Source organism: Macrosteles quadrilineatus, unplaced genomic scaffold (assembly GCF_028750875.1).
Source record: "Macrosteles quadrilineatus isolate MER2022 unplaced genomic scaffold, UCM_ALF_1.0 Scaffold_8__2_contigs__length_117827958, whole genome shotgun sequence".
Lineage (NCBI taxonomy): Eukaryota > Metazoa > Arthropoda > Insecta > Hemiptera > Cicadellidae > Macrosteles > Macrosteles quadrilineatus.
The window spans coordinates 70,595,603-70,614,521 of NW_026542601.1; the positions used below are offsets into that span (position 1 = coordinate 70,595,603).

The 18,919-nt window shown below is 36.6% G+C and overlaps 1 protein-coding gene across 5 annotated transcripts in view; it reads right to left on the bottom strand.

The window, feature by feature from the left end:
- LOC128999218 (glutaminyl-peptide cyclotransferase-like) overlaps positions 1–18,919 on the bottom strand; it is a 48,643-nt gene that overhangs the window by 14,888 nt on the left and 14,836 nt on the right. For 4 of the 5 annotated variants that reach the window (XR_008491254.1, XR_008491253.1, XR_008491252.1 and 1 more), the window contains exons 2-5: positions 11,109–11,252; positions 9,792–10,064; positions 9,249–9,404; positions 715–928 (exon numbers count right to left, since the gene is read on the bottom strand). Coding sequence is in view for 1 of the 5 variants with exons in the window: in XM_054425609.1 (XP_054281584.1) it covers positions 9,249–9,404; positions 9,792–10,064; positions 11,109–11,252 (573 nt within the window). In the remaining 4 variants the exon portion in view is untranslated. The remainder of the gene's footprint in view (positions 1–714; positions 929–9,248; positions 9,405–9,791; positions 10,065–11,108; positions 11,253–18,919) is intronic. The other variant, XM_054425609.1, reaches the window with a different exon arrangement.

Sequence of the window (18,919 nt, forward strand, 5' to 3'; positions counted from 1 at the left end):
TTTCTTGCATGAACCTATTATAAAGTGCATCTTCTACTTGCGGAAATTCACCTGCTTTTAATTTCTTTCTTACCTTGGAAGATGATTCACTACTCCTCTTAAAGAATTGTGTTCATTATTTATGTCGTTTATAGTTAAATGCCCGATATTCGATTCCTTAGACAAATGAGCCAACTTTTCACCCTTTTCCAAACATTTTAAAGCCGACAATGGATAGTTTGTTTGGACTTTGGATGGTTCAAACACTAAATGCGTAATATTCACACACTTACCACTGTGTCTCTCAAATAACCAATTCACACCCCATTCATCTAGTAAAGTACAGATTGTAACGTTGGTTTCAGTGGTGTAGTGGGGCAAGAACACGTGAGAACGGTGTTCTCACTCTGCTGTTTCCAAAGAACCTGTATGTTGAATAGGCAACCTGTATTTTTTCTACGGCAATGGTGAGCATTCTCGCAATGTAAAATGTACAACCACACCATTGGTTGGTTTCCCCAACCATCATTTAGCACTCGTAATGTGTGGTTTTGAAGCATATCCGTTAATATTTATACTACCTTCGGATATTGGGATCTTTCACACTTTTTTTTTAACCAGTGTCCTGTTTCGAGGTGTCCAAAGGAAAGAAAGTCTACTGTGCCAGTATTAATTGAGTAATGTTTATATCTATTCAGGTAGAAAATAAATAGGCTAGTAGATTTAGGTACATACCTCGCTCAAGGAAGGGCATATGGTCATCATCAATATGAGCGTCGAGATGCATTCTGTTGAAGTAAACTTCATTGTTAATCTTCTTCAACAACCTCATGTCAGTAAGGCTCCTTTCTGCAGCAACCATTTGCAAATACCAACTTTGTGTTTTGCGGAAATAACTGTAGAAAGAAGGCTGAGGAGTCCCCAGCAAATCCAGAAGTACCAACAGATCCTGAAAAAATGTGTAACTGTACTGCATTTATTTTTAATGCGGGAAAAGTGTAGATCAAAGCCCATTTACAGTTTAAATGAATATATACAGAATAGCACATTTAAAACATGATGTTATTTACGTTAAAAAATGTAATTTATTTATAAAATAGCCTAATATTATACTGTTACTTGATGGAAATGTCAAATGAGTATAACACCGTAAACAAATAAATCCATAGGTATACATACAGTAGACTCCCTCTTATCCGAACTCCTCGGGACCGAGGCCAGTCCGGATAACGGGTTTTCCGGTTATACCGACGTCCCCAAAAACTCATTAAAACAGACTGTTTACTTTGATATTCGACATAAATTTAGGAGAGCATTGTATTTAGACACGTGATCACTGGTTTCAAATCTTTCCCACGAGAACAGTCTTTCAGTAATGCCCAATTCCTGCCGATAACAAGACATCCACTGTACTAGCAATGAATACCATTGGTACTAGCTTTTAGCCAACTACATAATACAGTACAAAAAGGGGAAAATATCAGTTGCAACTATTGAGCAAAGATTACGCAGAAGATTACTCGATAAAGGGGAAAATAAAGCTAGTGTTGATGAGTGTTTCGTGATTGTGGCGTTTGAGTGCACTGGTGTCAACTAAAATGTTTTACTCTTATTTAAGGGTAGATTTTAAATTTGTATGCACTCTTTTTTTATAGTTTACATAATTTGGACAGATGTGTTTAGGAAAATTTCCATCATAATAAATTGAAATTCCACTGAAACTGAAATAATAAAAGCCAAAACTAGTTGTACATAAAACATGAGTTTCCTTTATATGTATTGCGTTTACAATCTAAATAAACTATACCGAGCCATGGCTAGGTCCCCTGGTACTATGAATAATAAAAGTAGTTACAGCATGTTGGCTGGCCGTTGGTATCACATTTTTTATTTTTCACAGCTTTTGTCTTAACTAAATAGATTGTAGAATAACTAGAATAGAATGTCTAAATTAGGACAAAAAAAAAACAGAATACACCAAAAATTCCCACAACCTGAAAGCAAATTTATAGCACCTTCTCATTGATTTTTAAAAGCAAAGTTCAATGAATTTTATTTTATTTCATCAACAACTTGCAAAATGTGTCAAGAATAACTTGAGGGATAAAAGGTTGATGGCTGTACAGATTTAAAGAGTGTGACTTTTAACATGTGAATGACATGTGAGAATTCATTAACTTGTTTGTTAGACCTTGGGCCAATTTGCACTAAACTGAAGAAGGTTGAATACATTTTGCATTTGTTCAAAGCGAATGTGATAAGAATAAGATTTTGTATACAAACAAGTATTATTTCAACACATCCTTGGATAAGTTATCATTTATAACACACTAATACTTATTACTTTACAGATAATCAAAACCACAAGAATTATATAAGGTTATATATGATTACTTATAAAAAACAACAGTATTCCAAAGCACACAACAATGTTCCTGTGTAAAATACAGTAAGGTAAGAAATACCTCTATTAAAGCAAACCTGCTGATTAATTTCCACTTGTTTGATTGAGTTTGTATTCCAACATTCCATGATTACTTATATTCAATCAGCAATTTAAGTAAAAAACCCCATTTGAATGAGTTTTTATTTTCTTCAAAGTTATCATCAATTAACAGGTTCCTTGCCAAACTGAATCAAATAGTATTTCTATTCCATTATGCATATAGAGTAAAGAATTTTGTTAGTATTTACACCAATGAGGGCTACTTTGTTTAAATGTTATTAAGTAAATTAAAATACCGAAAGTACCCTGAAATAAAATGTTTTCAGGGTACTTCCGTATTTTAATTTACTTAATAACAGTAAAGAATGTTGATTCTGATTATTAAACAAGGAAACTGCAGCAGAAATGGAACTTTTTTTATGATAACATTGGAGTTGTACAGTGTGTTCAAAACTTTATTTTTGTCACAAATATGCTTATTGCAAAAAGATTTCCGCAAACTTGCGAACCACCTGGTGCACAAATAACAGATTAATTACACATACTTTTAACCGGAACCCCAGAACACTTTTGCTCACAGTAGCTTAAGCAAGAGTTTTTACAGACCCAAAGCTAATCTTCATACATATTTGTCAACTCACCGATCAATAAATATTAGCTGTTTTCTTCAGATTTAATGACTACTGGTAAATTGTTGTATTTGTAAATGATCTGATATAAAACTGTTACAAACTCAAAAATGTTAACTCAAAACTTAAAAATAGTTAAAAAGCTATGTTAGTGTTATAAAAACATTAACTAATCTTAAAGGCTTTTTAATATTAAAGGTGTAGATTCCTATACTCTAATACAAGCTATGTCTGTCTGTTTGTGTGTCTCTCTGTCTGTAATATATATCACGAAATCCAGCAAAGGATTTTTTAAAACGTGATTGGTGACAGGCACTACTGTAGGCAAGAGTTAAGAAGTCCCCTGAGCCCTGGTCTATTCTAAAAATGCAGGCGCTTGATACTTGACGGCTCGACGTATGCTCATTTCCACCCGGCAGTCAGGGCTCACATCCACAGCGTTAAAACTAAAATAGACAACTGTGATTTTAATTTATTTTTAGTGTTCAACTTTATTTATATTGTAGAAGTACAATACATGTACGTCAAAATGGCTGGGCCGAACAAATAAAAAAAAATTAATATTAAATTAATAAAAAAAAACATGTTAATGTTCGTGTAAAATTAACGTTCTGTATACGAGGTGTGGCTAGAAAAAAACGGGATTTTTTGTGTAACTAGTTTTATTTCATTTCCTTTACAACTTTTGCCTTATTACCTTCAATATACTCCCCTCCACTATCCCTACACCTCTCCATTCGAATTTTCCATTGTTCAAAACAGTGTTTTAAGTCATTTTCTGAGAGCATGTTCAAAGTCTCCGTCGCTTTTTGTTTCACAGCTTCCACAGTCTCAAATCTGGTCCCCTTCAACACTTACTTCACTTTTGGGAACATAAAAAAGTCACACGGAGCTAGGTCTGGTGAGTAGGGTGGATGTTCTAACACAGGGATCTCATGCTTGGCCAAAAATGTTTTAACAACAAGTGCATTGTGGGCTGGGGCGTTGTCCTGATGAAGAATCCACGACTTGTTCTTCCACAACTCTGGTCGCTTTCTTCGCACTCGCTCATGGAGGGTGGCCAAAACCCCTAGATAATATTCTTTATTCACGGTTTGACCTCCAGGAACCCAATTTACATACAGAATTCCATGGATGTCAAAAAAACAATCATCATGGCCTTGAATTTTGATTTTGACATTCGAGCTTTCGTCATTCGTGGTGAATTCGGACTCTTCCAGTGCATTGATTGTCGCTTAGTTTCTGGGTCATAGGTAAAAAACCATGATTCGTCACACGTAATAACTCTTTCCAACAGTTCAGGATCTTCCTTAATGTTTTTTAAGATGTCAGAACAGATTTCCATCCGTGACTTCTTTTGTTCCGGCGAGAGAATTTTTGGCACCATTTTTGAACACACTTTTCTCATATTAAAATTTTCATGTAATATTTGCCGAACCGATTCTTTGTCGATTCCCACAGTCTCGGCAACTGCACGGATACTCAATCTACGATTTTGACGGATTACTTTGCCTATTTTCTCAATGTTTTCATCAGTCTTCGAGGTTGAAGGACGTCCTGGGCGCGGATCATCTTCAACATCTTCTCTCCCTTCTTTGAAACGCTTATACCACTCAAAAACGCGTGTGCGTGACATACATTCTTCCCTAAACACTTCTTGTAAGAGAGAATAAGTCTCTGTTGCGGATTTACCCAGCTTCACTAAAAATTTCACGTTAACACGTTGCTCAATCAAGACACCTACCATTTTTCCGACGAGCGGCATATACAAGGTCCAACAGGAACGAAGGCTGAGGCCCGACTAAACAAGATAAGCTCGCCCAACTTGCTGGAATGTGGAGAGGGGATGTCAGGCGACCCGGCTATATGGTATTTGACCTTGAGACTCGCACAAATTATCTCACAGAAAACCAGTCCTGTTATTTTCTAGCCACACCTCGTATATTATATAGCCAAAGTTCATAGTTGTTAATTACTCACCAATATTGTGTGTTCGATTATTTGAATAAAAAAATGCTGTTTACTTAAAACCTTCATACCGTAAGGTAACAAGAAAACTACAATACATTGCGATTGTTGTACAATCGTTTCCCCACGTTTCCTAACGTCTTCCATAATACTATACTGCAAAACCACCATCACGGTAAAAATACTTGTGGTGCACTGAAGTAACTAAAGCGATATTCACTGTATTACTCATCTGTTGTCGTTGTATTCGATATGCGATTGCTGAGAAAGGGAGGTGCACCTGCAAATACCGCACGGCAACATTTTAACATTGCTGCATATCGCTCTGGCCCAGAACACTTCTTAACTCTTGCCTACAGTGGAAATTTTGTATTTCACTACACTAATCATTTTAAAATTTTAAAATTTAACATTGGCCTTATGGGTTGTTAAGTAACTATTCTATCCTTTACTCTATCTATCTATCTATAGCCTAATACGAGCTATGTCTGTTTGTCTGTCCGTCTATCTGTCTGTCTGTAATATATATCTCGAAATCCAGCAGGAGGATTATGACAAATTTTTTTAATTAGGGATTTATAGCCCTAACAACTTGATTGGGAATAGGCACTACCTCAGGAAAATTTGTATTTTGCTACCCAACTCATTTGAAAATTAAAAAAATTTACATTGGCCTTAGGAGTTAGCAAAAAACTATGTTGTTTGAACCAAATAACAAGGAAAAAGAAAACAAAATACTTTTAACATGTGTTTATAACAAGCTATCCACAGTACACTAGCAAACTACAAAATACTGTACAATTAGGAAAACACATCAGTTGTAACTATTGAACAGAGATTACACTGAAGATAACTCGATATAGGGGAAATAGAGCAAGTGTTAAAGAGTGTTTGTGTTAGTGACGTTTGAGTGCACTGGCGTCAACTGAATGTTTTACTCTTATTTAAGGGTAGATTTTGAAATTTGTATGCACTCTTTTTCATAGTTAACATAATTTACCAGTCGAATTAGTAAAAAAGTTAATTGAGTTCATTGTATTACAATAAATCTTCATAGTAAACAATGTTTGAATGAATTAGTCCCAAATTCTTCTTCTTCTTAATTAATCAGTCTTCAGCTAATCCATCATACGAGAGTATTTTAGAGAGTATCCTTATGTTAAAGTTTTTCCTTTATATTGCTATTAAACTACAATTGAAATAAACTACACCGAGCCATGGCTTGTTCCCCCGGTACTTTTGTTAATGGTGACTATGATAATACTGTGAATAAATTGACAACCATCCTAAAATATTTAATTTATGATTCCCTCATTTATAACACAATGTAAAATGTAACGTTATGGTTTGTTTATCAATATTTCAAAATACTAATTCATTAATACATTTACACAATAGGCCCATGATTAATAGGCCTACTTCAAGTTCTTTTAATTTAATAATTAGTACCGGGGGACAGAGGCATGGCTCGGTATAGTTTATTTCAATTGTAATATAAAGGAAAGCTCACGTTTTTACAACAAATTTTGGCTTTGATTATTTAAGTTCCAGTGGAATTTCAATTCGTTATGAATACAACTGTCCAAATTATGTAAAATATAAAAAAGAGTGCATACAAATTTTAAAATCTACACTTAGTAAAAGTGAAACATTGAGTTGATACCAGTGCACTCAAACGGCACCAACACAAAACACTCACCACTTATCAACACTGACTTGCTCTATTTTCCCATATATCGAGTGATCTTCAATGTAATCTTTACTCAATAGTTACATCAACTACTGATGGTTATCACTTTGTACTGTACTGTATTTTATAATTTACTAGTATACTGTGGATGGCTTGTAGTAAGTGTTTTGTTTAGGGGCCTAATTTTTATTTTGTTCAACCAACATAGTTACTTGGCAACCCATAAAGCCAATGTAAAATTTTTTAATTTTCAAACGAGTTGTGGAGCGAAATAGGAATTTTCCTGAGGTAGTGGCTGTCACCAATCAATCACGTTTTTAAGGCTATAAGTACCAAATTCCAAAATTTAGTCAAAATCCTTCTGCTTGATTTCCACATATATATTACAGACAGACAGAAAGACATAGCTCGTATTAGAATATAGGATTTATTATTTTATCATGTGATAAATTGAAATTGTTGGTGAATGATTGATTCGTGTAATTGTAACATAAGTTTTATGTCCCAATCATCATAAAATCTGAAGGTCGTTTGATGTTGCTCCCTCGACACCCATATATGATATCGAATTACTTCAAGAGTAGTATGTAACCTAGTTTACCAATCGGTAGATGTAAAAATTGGTGAATGAATTATCATCGCTGAAAAAGTTTTTTTTTTTTTTTATTAAATCATTGCAAAATAAAACTTAGCTGAAAAATTATAAATGAGGAGAAAACCACTTAAGTTTCCCTCAACTTTAAAGAATAATGTTTATTATTTACAAAGAACCTTATCATAGAAATAAAAATTAAAAACAACAACAAAGAAACCTAAAAATAACAATCTGTCTATCAGATAAGCTTTCCTGGATTATAATGTGACTGTTTCCTTTTATCATAAGAGTTGAACTTGAACCTTAATGCCAATTTAATATTGATTACCACAAGTACTATTCTATTTGGTTTTTCAAGAGCATTTCCCTTATATGAATGTCATTTCCTGTTAAAAATAATTTTTCTTCAATAGTAGGCTAGGCATAACTGTAAACCAAAGTGTTACAATATTTCATTATTTTCTCTAAAACTTGGGATTGATTGATAAGTTATCATTTTATAAAATATGTATTCTGTGTTACTATTCAAAAATAATAAATTTAGTTTTGTTTGACAATAAATTATCTATATCTATATATATTATCATTTCTACAGTGTTTTTTTTGTCGATAGGCCATAACTTCCTTAATTCTTCACCAATTTCCATAAATGAGGTGTCATTTTAAAGCTCTTTTTACACACTACATGGGGAAATTATACAAACCACTCATTTTTCAATAGTTTTTTGTAAAAATGATCTATTATACCATTTTGTAAGGGATTTAGACTTGAAATGTTTATTTACGTTATTTGATCAGCTGAAACATGTGAATTAAATTAATGAAAAGAAACATATCTTTATTTTTCAAATCCAAGTGTTCTGTGTTTACTTCATCCATGAGGTAAAAACAACAAACAAACTTAGGTTGTGCTTTCTTCAATAAAACCCCGGATGTCTTAATCTGATTAAATCAGAATAAGCTTAGGCCTATTCACTTTAAAGAAGTCTAAACTAGAACAACTCAAAAGTAAGTACCACACGGATTCTTTAGCTTTTATATTTAGCCATCAAAACAAAATCATATCGTATCGTATACAAAAAATCGTATGGCCATATTATTACTTCAAGTACAGTGTTCAAATAGATCATGTAAACATGTAATTACATAAAAACTTAACATTATATTTTGAAAAGTTTAGCCTAATTATCTTAAATTTAAACCCACATTTATTCCTGAAATCAACGTTGCACTTATTACACAGAATAACTGTATTTTGAGTGCTTCAAGTGGGATTTGAGAAGGTTTTAGTGTGAATGATTCACACAGGCAGAACATTAGTTTTCAAAACAAGTTCAGGTTAATTAAACTTAGTGACAAATGGCCATAATAAATAATAGGATGATTATTGTTTTCATAAGATAAATCACAGAATTAGATGTTGGTTTGTTGCTCATTTGAACTACCTAGGGAGCTATGCAAAACAGGTTTAGAAAAATAACTTTTGTAAGATTATTTTATGAAGTGTGCCACCATTGAAGATCTTCTCTCTACAGTTTGTCATACTTTAACTAATGAGGCCTTAAAAGATGCTGTAATCTATTAGTAGGCTGCTCTTTCAGTTTGGCATGACTAAAAAGTTTGTGTATAAGAAAGAAAATCATATTTTCCAACAGCACAAAGAAACTATCTGTTGTGATCACTCATTATAACACACCAGAGGTTAGAAACTAACTTTTACGATGACTCGCTATAACACACCAGAAGTTAGAAACTAATTATTGAAATCACTCACTATAACACAACAGATGCTAGAAACTAACTACCTACTGTTGTAATCACTCCCAATAGACTCGTTGATTTTTCAAAATAATATTTTTACAAGAGAAATTCAAGTCCCATTTATTATAACAATACTTGACGCATATTGGATGATATAGAGCAGTTGAGTTTGCTACTTACTATCCTGTGAAGTTCCGTAGTGTCGGATCTTGCATGTGGATACTTGCGCTTCTCCCAAGTCTGAGCCAAGCTGCGAGATCCGTAAAGGGAATCTGTTGCACTCCATGTTACAAATGCTTCTTCACCATCAAAGAATAGTAACATAAGGCTCAAGTTCTAAAAAAAAACGTAACAGATCATGTTAGTTTAAGCAAGGATAAAACATACTAACTTAGTAGATTTCTCATTCTTATGGAACAGCTGAAGACAATCTTATTGTTGGTTCAAACAGTACAATATAGGCTAATCACAATGACTATGGCCCACTGGTTATATAACCAAAAAGTGAAGCACAAATCAAGAAAATAACCCTAAAATAATAGAAACAAAATTTCATTGACATTAGCACTCAGTATCATCGTACATGAACTAGACACGAAAAACGAGTTTCAAATCAAGCCATTTTATTCTCGGTAAATAACATGAATAAGAAGCAAACGTACAAATCACTACACTTTTTTTGTTCTGTGTTCTTTTTGTACAGAACATTTTTTTTTCACTCACCGACTTTTTAAAAGGCTCCAACCGATGTGACAAAGCGTGAGCCAAATCTAACATCATCGCACAAGGGACGGCGGAGTCCGTCGCTGCCAGAAACTCTCCCTCCCGCATGTGTTTACTGTCGTAGTGACATGCCAGTGTCAGATACCTGTCAGCTGATGGATTCAGCCGAGCAATTAAGTTAGTGAAAGTCAGCTGACCAAACAGCGGAGTCGTCTGCACACTCTCTTGGTGCTCTACTGACCAGCCCAGGCCTCGTAACTGGCTAGTGATGTACTATAAAATAGAAAATATGGAATTAAATACAATATTAGATGAATAAAAAGTTTATTATTTTTTATAAATTAATCAAACAACGCACTTGGGTTAGTCACATACTGAAGAAGTAGAGCTGAAATTAGAGGTGGACGTAGACATTACCTCAATAAATGAAAAATACATTTATAGGCACGGGTATTGTGAGGAGGAGGCTGTGGAGATGTATCACACAGTTTACACAAAGGACTAGCATGAGGGCTCCTGGAATCAAACAAGTTTGTTTTACCTAGAAATCTATATAGAGGCTTCTCTTTGGATTCAAATATTGAAATACTAATTTTATTGGGCCACAGTTTCATTACAATTATTAGCTATATAAACAACTGTAGTTATTATGGAAATTTTTCATTGCAATCATGAATGAAGGGGTAGTAGGCTACCTATTTGCCCATATCTTGTGGGATACACACAAAACTGAGGTGCAGTGGTTCAACTCATGCATAGGCTACTGACAAAAAGTCATTGCTTCCATCGGAGTTGTCACATAACACATTGCTAAAATAATTATTAAAATCAGGAGCTGGAAGACAGCAGAAGAACAGGCTCCACTATGCGGTAGCGGTGCTGACACCTTTACACCTCTTCACAATGACTAGGTAGCTACTTTTTTTGTTCAACATAGAGTGTGTGTTGATGTTATAAAATAATTATTAAAAATAAACTCTACCGTTACATAAAAATTTATTTTTTAACTGTTCCTTGTCCGTTGGTATTAAGCTAAAAAAGATAATGGTGCTGTCAGTCAAATTAACATTGAAACTGAACTACTGTGCTTAACTTACACCATCTACCAATTATAATTTAACAACGCAACAGTCAAAGTAAAAAAACTAACTAATTTTAAAATACAACATTTGTTGTACTTCTTCTTATCAATTTATAAGTTATCCAAGGATTAATTTACTAACAAATGAGTTATTTTTGCAACTACCAAGTGGATAATGGATAAGAATAACAAAGAAAGTTAGGCATGTAGCTAAGTTTGTCCCTTGAAGCACTCACCTCTCTGACTTTCCTATGTCCATCTGATCCGACCACTCGAGGCACAAGTATGTGAGAGAGGATTTCATCAAAGCGAGGGAGGCTCGATAGTTTAGCAACTTCTGTCAGCTCCTCACTATTAAAGGCCCTTGGTTCATGGTAATTCTGCAAAATTTGATGACTTTATAAAATGAAACTCTCATAAATTGATAATCAATGTATTTGGTGCAAAACATTGACATACAACTCTATCAAACTTACAAAATCTATCGAAACAAAAACTATCGGTATTTTCACTTGTATCAATGTCTTCTACCTTCAATAATTATATCATATGCCTAATCCTTTCCATATTGGCGTAACTAATATGTATACAAAGAGTAAACAACCTATTTAACCTACCACTACCATATGAATTAATAGCTAGGAGTAGTAGTCATTTTGGGGGTTCTAGGACAGAGGAGGGAGGAGTGTAGACCACGTGGGTTGAGGTAGGTAACCTCACTTTGCCTAACCTAACCTAACCTTACAGGCAGAGACTGATCCTCTGATTTGGACGACTTTACAGAAACGACAACAACTTTTGAATCTCATTTTATATAGGACCACCAATAGGTTCTCAACTGCACAAAAATGGCGCCGATTGTATCATTCGGTGCTCATGTTTTCACTAGAGGATTTGTATGAAGATGCAGTATTTCGATCTCAATGTATACTGACACGCCATTTGAAACTCACGTTCTAGGACAGAGGAGGGAGGAGTGTAGACCACGTGGGTTGAGGTAGGTCGGGAAGGGAGGTGTGTCCATGACGTCACATGTAAACAGAGGATGATCTTACAGACAGAGACTGATCCTCTGATTTGGATGACAATTTTTTTTGTGTGTAGATATAAAGAACGTTAAATCAGTTCTCATTTGGCATACTTGTCGTACAATAGGATCTCACGGCTGAGATCGAAAACGACAATAGCTTTTGAATCTCATTTTATATAGGACCACCAATAGGTTCTCAACTGCACAAAAATGACGCCGATTGCAACGTTAAATCAGTTCTCATTTGGTATACTTGTCGTATAATAGGATCTCACGGTTGAGATCGAAAACGACAACAGCTTTTGAATCTCATTTTATATAGGACCACCAATAGGTTCTCAACTGCACAAAAATGGCGTTGATTGCATCATTCGGTGCTCATGTTTTCACTAGAGGATTTGTATGAAGATGCAGTATTTCGATCTCAACGTATACTGACACGCCATTTGAAACTCATTGTTTTCATGTTGATTTTTACGTGTCTTCTGAGTTGAGTCGTTCCGTGTTTAGTGACGTCACTTGTCTTGGGATCATGTGATCATGGAATGTTCTAGAAACATTACCATAAAAGGAAATGCCACGTGATAGGTCACGTGATCATCTTGGAACGTTCGAGAACATTACCATATATGGTCATGTGTTTCGACGATTGTGCAACAGCCCGCGCGGTCTTGCGTCAGTCTTCTCTGAGAGGTGGTTGTGAGAGGTGCTATTTTTCGAGTCTTTGAAATTGTGTAGTGCGTGAAAAGTAAGTTTTCAACCATTTATAAGTGTGACGAGGATTTGCGGTGATGGCTAGTGTCAGTGCTACGAAGCGATCGTTTCCTAGTGACAACGAGAGTGATGACGACAGCCTTCCTACACCACCGAAGCGTCGTTGGTTCCAACGTTATAAAGACGATATTGAGGAACAACAAGGTGCTAGGGAAGAACACCGCTTGGATGTTGCCTCGGTCTCTGACGGAGAACATCATGTGTCACCGGTTGTTCAAAGTGCTACCAAGCGGTCGTTTCCTACTGACAACGACAGTGATAACGAGACCCGTCCTATATCACCGAAGCGTCGTCGAGCCCAACATAGTGAGTTGGATATTTTGGAACAACTACAAGGTGCTAGTGAGATGATGGACATTCAAGAGCAGGAAGAAGATGTTTCGGATGTCGTGCAGGTTCTACCTGTCAGGAGAGCCGATACAAAAACATTAAAGTTCTGTGATGTATGTCACCTCAGTATTACTAGGAAAAACTGGGCCCGTCATACTGGGAGTGGAGCTCACCAAGCGGCGTGGATACAAAAACAGCAACTAAACCGACCATCCGTCATAGTTCAGCCATCCATCATAGTTCGGCCATCCATCATAGTGCAAGTCCCACGTAAGCCTCCGCCACCACCTAATCTTGAAATCATCCAATCTAAAACGGCGTTCAGAGGTCGAATGAAGACGTTTGAGATCAATAATGTCAAAGTAAATGGTTACAAAAGTGTTGAAACTTTTATTGAAGATTCCAAAAAACTTATAATTGAAAAGGTTCGTGATGAGGGAACTTCATTGAAAATCCAACTTATCCTTAAGGCAAAGTTCGCTAAAGGGATTACGGAAAAAGTCGAATCTGATTTCGAATTCAAAACGAAAAACATCATCATTTACGAAGATTCTAATCTATCAGATTTGTTAAATGAGGCAAAACAAAAACTATTGACTGAGATGGAAAGTTTTAATCACAAAGGCTCCAATTGGAACATGAAAACGATTGAATGTCTTTTTTTACATATCAACCGACTTAAGCCTTTGAAAGGGTCTAGTTACATAGCCCTGCCAGAAAAAATTCGCTTGAAACGTGCTGTTGTAAACATAAAAAACAATGATCAGCGTTGTTTCATGTGGTGTTGTCTAGCAGCACTCCACCCTTCAAACGTACACCCGGAGCGGATCGACAGCTACACTGCTTACGTAGATGGATTTCTCAAGTTATTTGATGGGATAGATTTTCCAGTCAAACTGACTGATGTAAAAAAATTTGAAAAGCGTGCAGGATTATCGATCAATGTATACGGTCTTGAAGAAAATAGTGATGTTTTTCCCTTGTGTGTAACAGATGAAGAAAAGCCCGTGCATGTAGACCTGTTGTTGGTTAAAGATGGAACGAACTCACACTACTGTCTAATCAAAAACCTATCTCGTTTAGTTCGCAGTCAAGCTACAAAACATAAAGGAAAATGCTATATATGCAGACGTTGTCTTCAGCACTTTCATAACGAAGACAATTTGAAGACACATATGGAGGACTGCTCTAGACATGATCCCTTAAAAATAAAGCTCCCTACCGCTGGAAAAAATGACAAAATAAGATTTACGGAACACAATAAATCAATGAAAGTTCCTTATGTCATTTATGCTGATCTGGAGAGCATGCTCCTCCCGATTTCTACTTGTGAACCATCGGGAGTTGATGAAAACGGTGCTAAGAGATCGTACACATACAGCTATCAGAAACACGAAGCTATAAGTTTCTGTTACTATATCTCTGGCAGTGAAAAGCCTCCAACGACATATTTCGGGGAAGATGCTGGACGAAAATTTGTCGAGGCGTTGAAAAAGGAGGCCGTGGAGATAAAACAAATCTACGAAAAGATCATTCCAATGAAACCATTGCAGGAAGAAGAGATACGTAGACATAAAGAAGCGGTAACCTGTCACATCTGCCAGGAACCTCTCAATGAAACCGACAAAGTGAGGGATCACGACCACCTCACCGGTTTGTATCGAGGCCCTGCCCATTCCAAATGTAACTTATTGTTTACTAAGCCCAAATTTATTCCTGTTTTCTTGCACAACCTTTCTGGCTATGACATACATCAGTTCATCAAAGAAATAGGACGACAAGGTGAGAAACTCAAAGTGATTCCCCAAAATGATGAGCGATATATATCATTCACCGTTCAAGTTAGGGGAGGGTTGGAACTGAGATTCTTGGACTCTTTTAAGTTTTTAAGTGCAAGTTTAGAGCAATTGATTAACAATTTAACTACAGATCAGTTGGAGCATACAAAGAGATTTGTCAGATCATCACAGATAGAGTTGGTAACAAGAAAAGGAGTTTATCCCTATGACTTTATGGATAACATAACAAAATATGATATGACAACTCTGCCGGAACTTCATGATTTCAAAAACAAATTAAATAAGTGTGATGTATCAGAATCAGATTATGAGCATGCTCAAAAGGTTTGGAATGAGTTCAACATCAAAGATATGAGAGAGTACACATTGTTTTACAACAAGATTGACGTCCTCCAGTTGGCAGATGTTATGGACAACTTCAGAGACGTTTGCCTTCAAACATATAGTCTCGATCCAGCATGGTACTTCACAGCTCCCGGATTAGCCTGGTCGGCGATGCTGAAACTCACTGATGTAGAGCTCCAGTTACTAACCGACCTCGATATGATTCTAATGGTTGAAAAAGGAATTCGTGGAGGTGTTTCGCAGTGTTGCTTGAGACAAGCTCGAGCCAACAACAAGTACATGAGTCAAGGCTTCGATGAGAACAAAGAACCTAGCTACCTGGTGTACTTAGATGCGAATAACCTATATGCTTGGGCTATGTCGCAGGCAATGCCATTCGGTGACTTTAGATGGCGAAAAGATACTGAAATAAATGTTTTAGACATCAGTGATGACGCAGCCACCGGCTACATTCTCGAAGTTGACCTCGAGTATCCCGAAGAAATTCATGACCACCATGCAGACTTTCCACTCGCACCTCACCACATGATTCCACCTGGGTCAAAAATATCCAAACTGGTCACCACTTTGTACGACCGATCTAGATACGTTGTACACTACAGAAATTTAAAACAGTATCTGAACCTCGGAATGAAACTAAAAAATATACATCGGGTTCTTGAGTTTTCTCAAAAACCGTGGATGAAACCATACATCGATTTAAACACTAACATGAGGACCAAAGCAAAGAATAAATTCGAAATTGACTTCTACAAGCTTATGAATAACGCGGTATTTGGGAAAACTATGGAAAACCTTCGGAATAGAGTGGATGTTCGTCTGGTAACCGACGAACGACAGGCGGATAAATTCATTGCCAAACCGACATTCAAGAGTCGGAAAATATTTACGGACCATCTTGCAGCTGTGCACATGACCAAAACATCACTTCTTTTCAACAAACCGATTTACGTGGGGGCGGCTATTCTAGATGTGTCGAAAACCCTTATATACCGTTTCCACTATCAAGTGATGAAGAGCAGATATGGTGATCGAGTCATACTCGCCTATACTGATACCGACTCACTGATTTACATCATATATACAGAAGACTGGTACATGGACATGAAAGAAATGATTGACGAGTTCGACACGAGTGCATATCAAAGTGCCAACCCTTTTGGTATGCCTCGAGTAAACAAAAAGGTTCTCGGAAAAATGAAAGATGAGCTGGAAGGTCTGATCATGGTTGAATACGTTGGTCTGAAGTCAAAAATGTATGCTACTGATGTAGAGGAAGGTTTGAATTGTATAAAAACATCTAAAAAGGCTAAAGGAATCAAGAAATCAGTGGTGGAAAATGAAATCACAATAGATGACTATCGCAGATGTTTGAAGACTCTCGAAGATGTGTACAGACAAATCAACAGCATCCGAAGCCACCTGCACGATGTTTATAGTATGACACAATTCAAGAAATCACTTTCGCCAAAGGACGACAAACGGTGTGTTCTTCGAGACGGAATAAGGACGCTACCCTGGGGACATAGAAGAATTCCTACTGAATGTACATAAAAAATGTAAAAAAAACTATTCCTGTAAAATATATTTTTTTCGTGTTTTACACTGTTGTTATTTATTGCCCTGGTGTGCACAAGGTTTTTTGTAGCTCTTTCTCATAAAAAGATCCAATTATTTCTTCACCACTTTTATCTTTGATTCTATAGGTTATTGGAAAGGTGTCTTGCACTTTGGATATGGTAAATATCTCTCTAGTCCAATTGCGACTGTATTTATCGGCAAACGTATCTTTTTTTGCCACAATCCTCACTCTGTCTCCTAGTTGAAATTTTATTTTTCTAGGTGTATGAGGAATATTGGAGAACCTCTCAAGCAATCTAGGTACGTCCGCCTTAGTAACCTCTGCAGGTTTCATACGAATTGTACGATGGACACTATTGTTGTACTGATGTAACAGGTCTTGAACTATGTCCAACCACCGAAAACAATTTCGAGTCTCGAATATGACTTTCATTTTTTCATTCAACGTACGATTGAACCTCTCAACGATTGCACTCTTTTCCTCATTTTCAGTATGATACATTTTTATGTTGTATGATTGCAAAACTGACTTAAAATCACGGTTAAGAAATTCTTTACCCTTATCGGTGTGTAACAGTCTGGGAGCGGTGTGACCGTTGACGTCAATTGCCCGCTTCAATATGAGCATAAACGATTCCGCTACTTCTGCACCCCGTTTGGTCATCAACGGCTCTGACCAGGCGAATTTTGAAAAGGTATCAATCACATTCAACATATAATTATAGCCATCATTCTCACTGGCATACTTTCTCATGACAACCAGATCTGCGGCCCACAGATCGTCTATACCTAGGGTAACAATACGTCGTCGAGGAAAGTGCTTGATCACTGGTCTATGTACTTCCTTGGCGGCCATACTGGGCTTAGGAACTTTGACGAAGGCGCCTTTACGCTGACCGCAAATATTGCATGTCGTATTTAAACGCCATTTGTTGTTAACGGTTTTGACATACTCCCCACTGTCTTGAGAAGTGGTTTTCCTTTTGCATTTCATACAGTAGATTTCCATTGGCTCTTATATAAGTGGGAAACACTTAAAAATGAGTGAACTGCACAGACACAGAATTCACTTGTCCGACGGTCAGAAGCGTAAGCTACGCATCGCGTTTAAGAAGCGTAGAACTGCTATAATTGGTTTAACTAATGATAGCCTCTCACGTGGAGCGGATCATATACTGCTTAACGAAGCACAACACAAGGCTGTTGAAAAAGCTATCCGGAACAAAACCGGTCTACGTCTGGCTGTGAGCTACGACCAGCTTTTGAAAAACAAAGAGGGTGGTCTTTTGAAAGAGATGTTGGAAATGGTTGAATCAAAGGTGCCATATGGAAAACGTTTCATATCTCCATTGATACGACATCAGGTGGCACCGATTCTCAAGAACCGATTCGTGCCGTGGTTGAAAAACCTGATCGATAACGAGCTAGATTCAATAATTGAAAAAGACCCCAAGGGAGCCGGTCTTAAGCGATGCATCAACAACAAGCTGGACTCTCTTTTAAAAAACCCGTAAAGTCGTTTGAACCTATGTCACTGGGAGAAATAGAACTTTATGCTAACCAATTAGGCATCCGTGGCTTTCGAGGAGTGTTTATGAGACAGATATTACCCAAAGCCCCTATGGAGTTTGAATGTGGAATCTTGAATCTGGGTAATATCGATTCTTCTGGAACCCATTGGACTTGTTATGTTAAAGACAAAAACAAAAAGTTCTATTTCGATTCGTTTGGAAACGCACCCCCACCACTAGAACTAATAGACTATTTAGGTTCAAACGATCTCTTCTATAATGACATTGCTGTTCAAGAGTATAATGATCCACCTATCTGTGGTCATTTGTGTTTGGAGGTTTTACGACGAAACTCTAGTGATGAGCCTTGGGATGATATCATAAGAGCTATACGGGATGATAAATACGTATGGAGTTGGTGGTGGCAGCGGAAGATTCATGTTCAATAGATTCGGGGACGAGGTGGACTACCAAAGCTCAATTCGTCAACAAATCGAATCACAAACAAAGTCTGAAATTAGGGATCTTGTCAAATCAGGTCTTTCGGAAATGAAGAAAATGATGAGAACACCTAACGACGATTCGAGCCATGTAGCATTAAACACTAGACTTGGTAAAATAGAATCTACGATGAACATCAAGGATAATTTCATTGGTTTTAAAAGCAAACGTTTGGT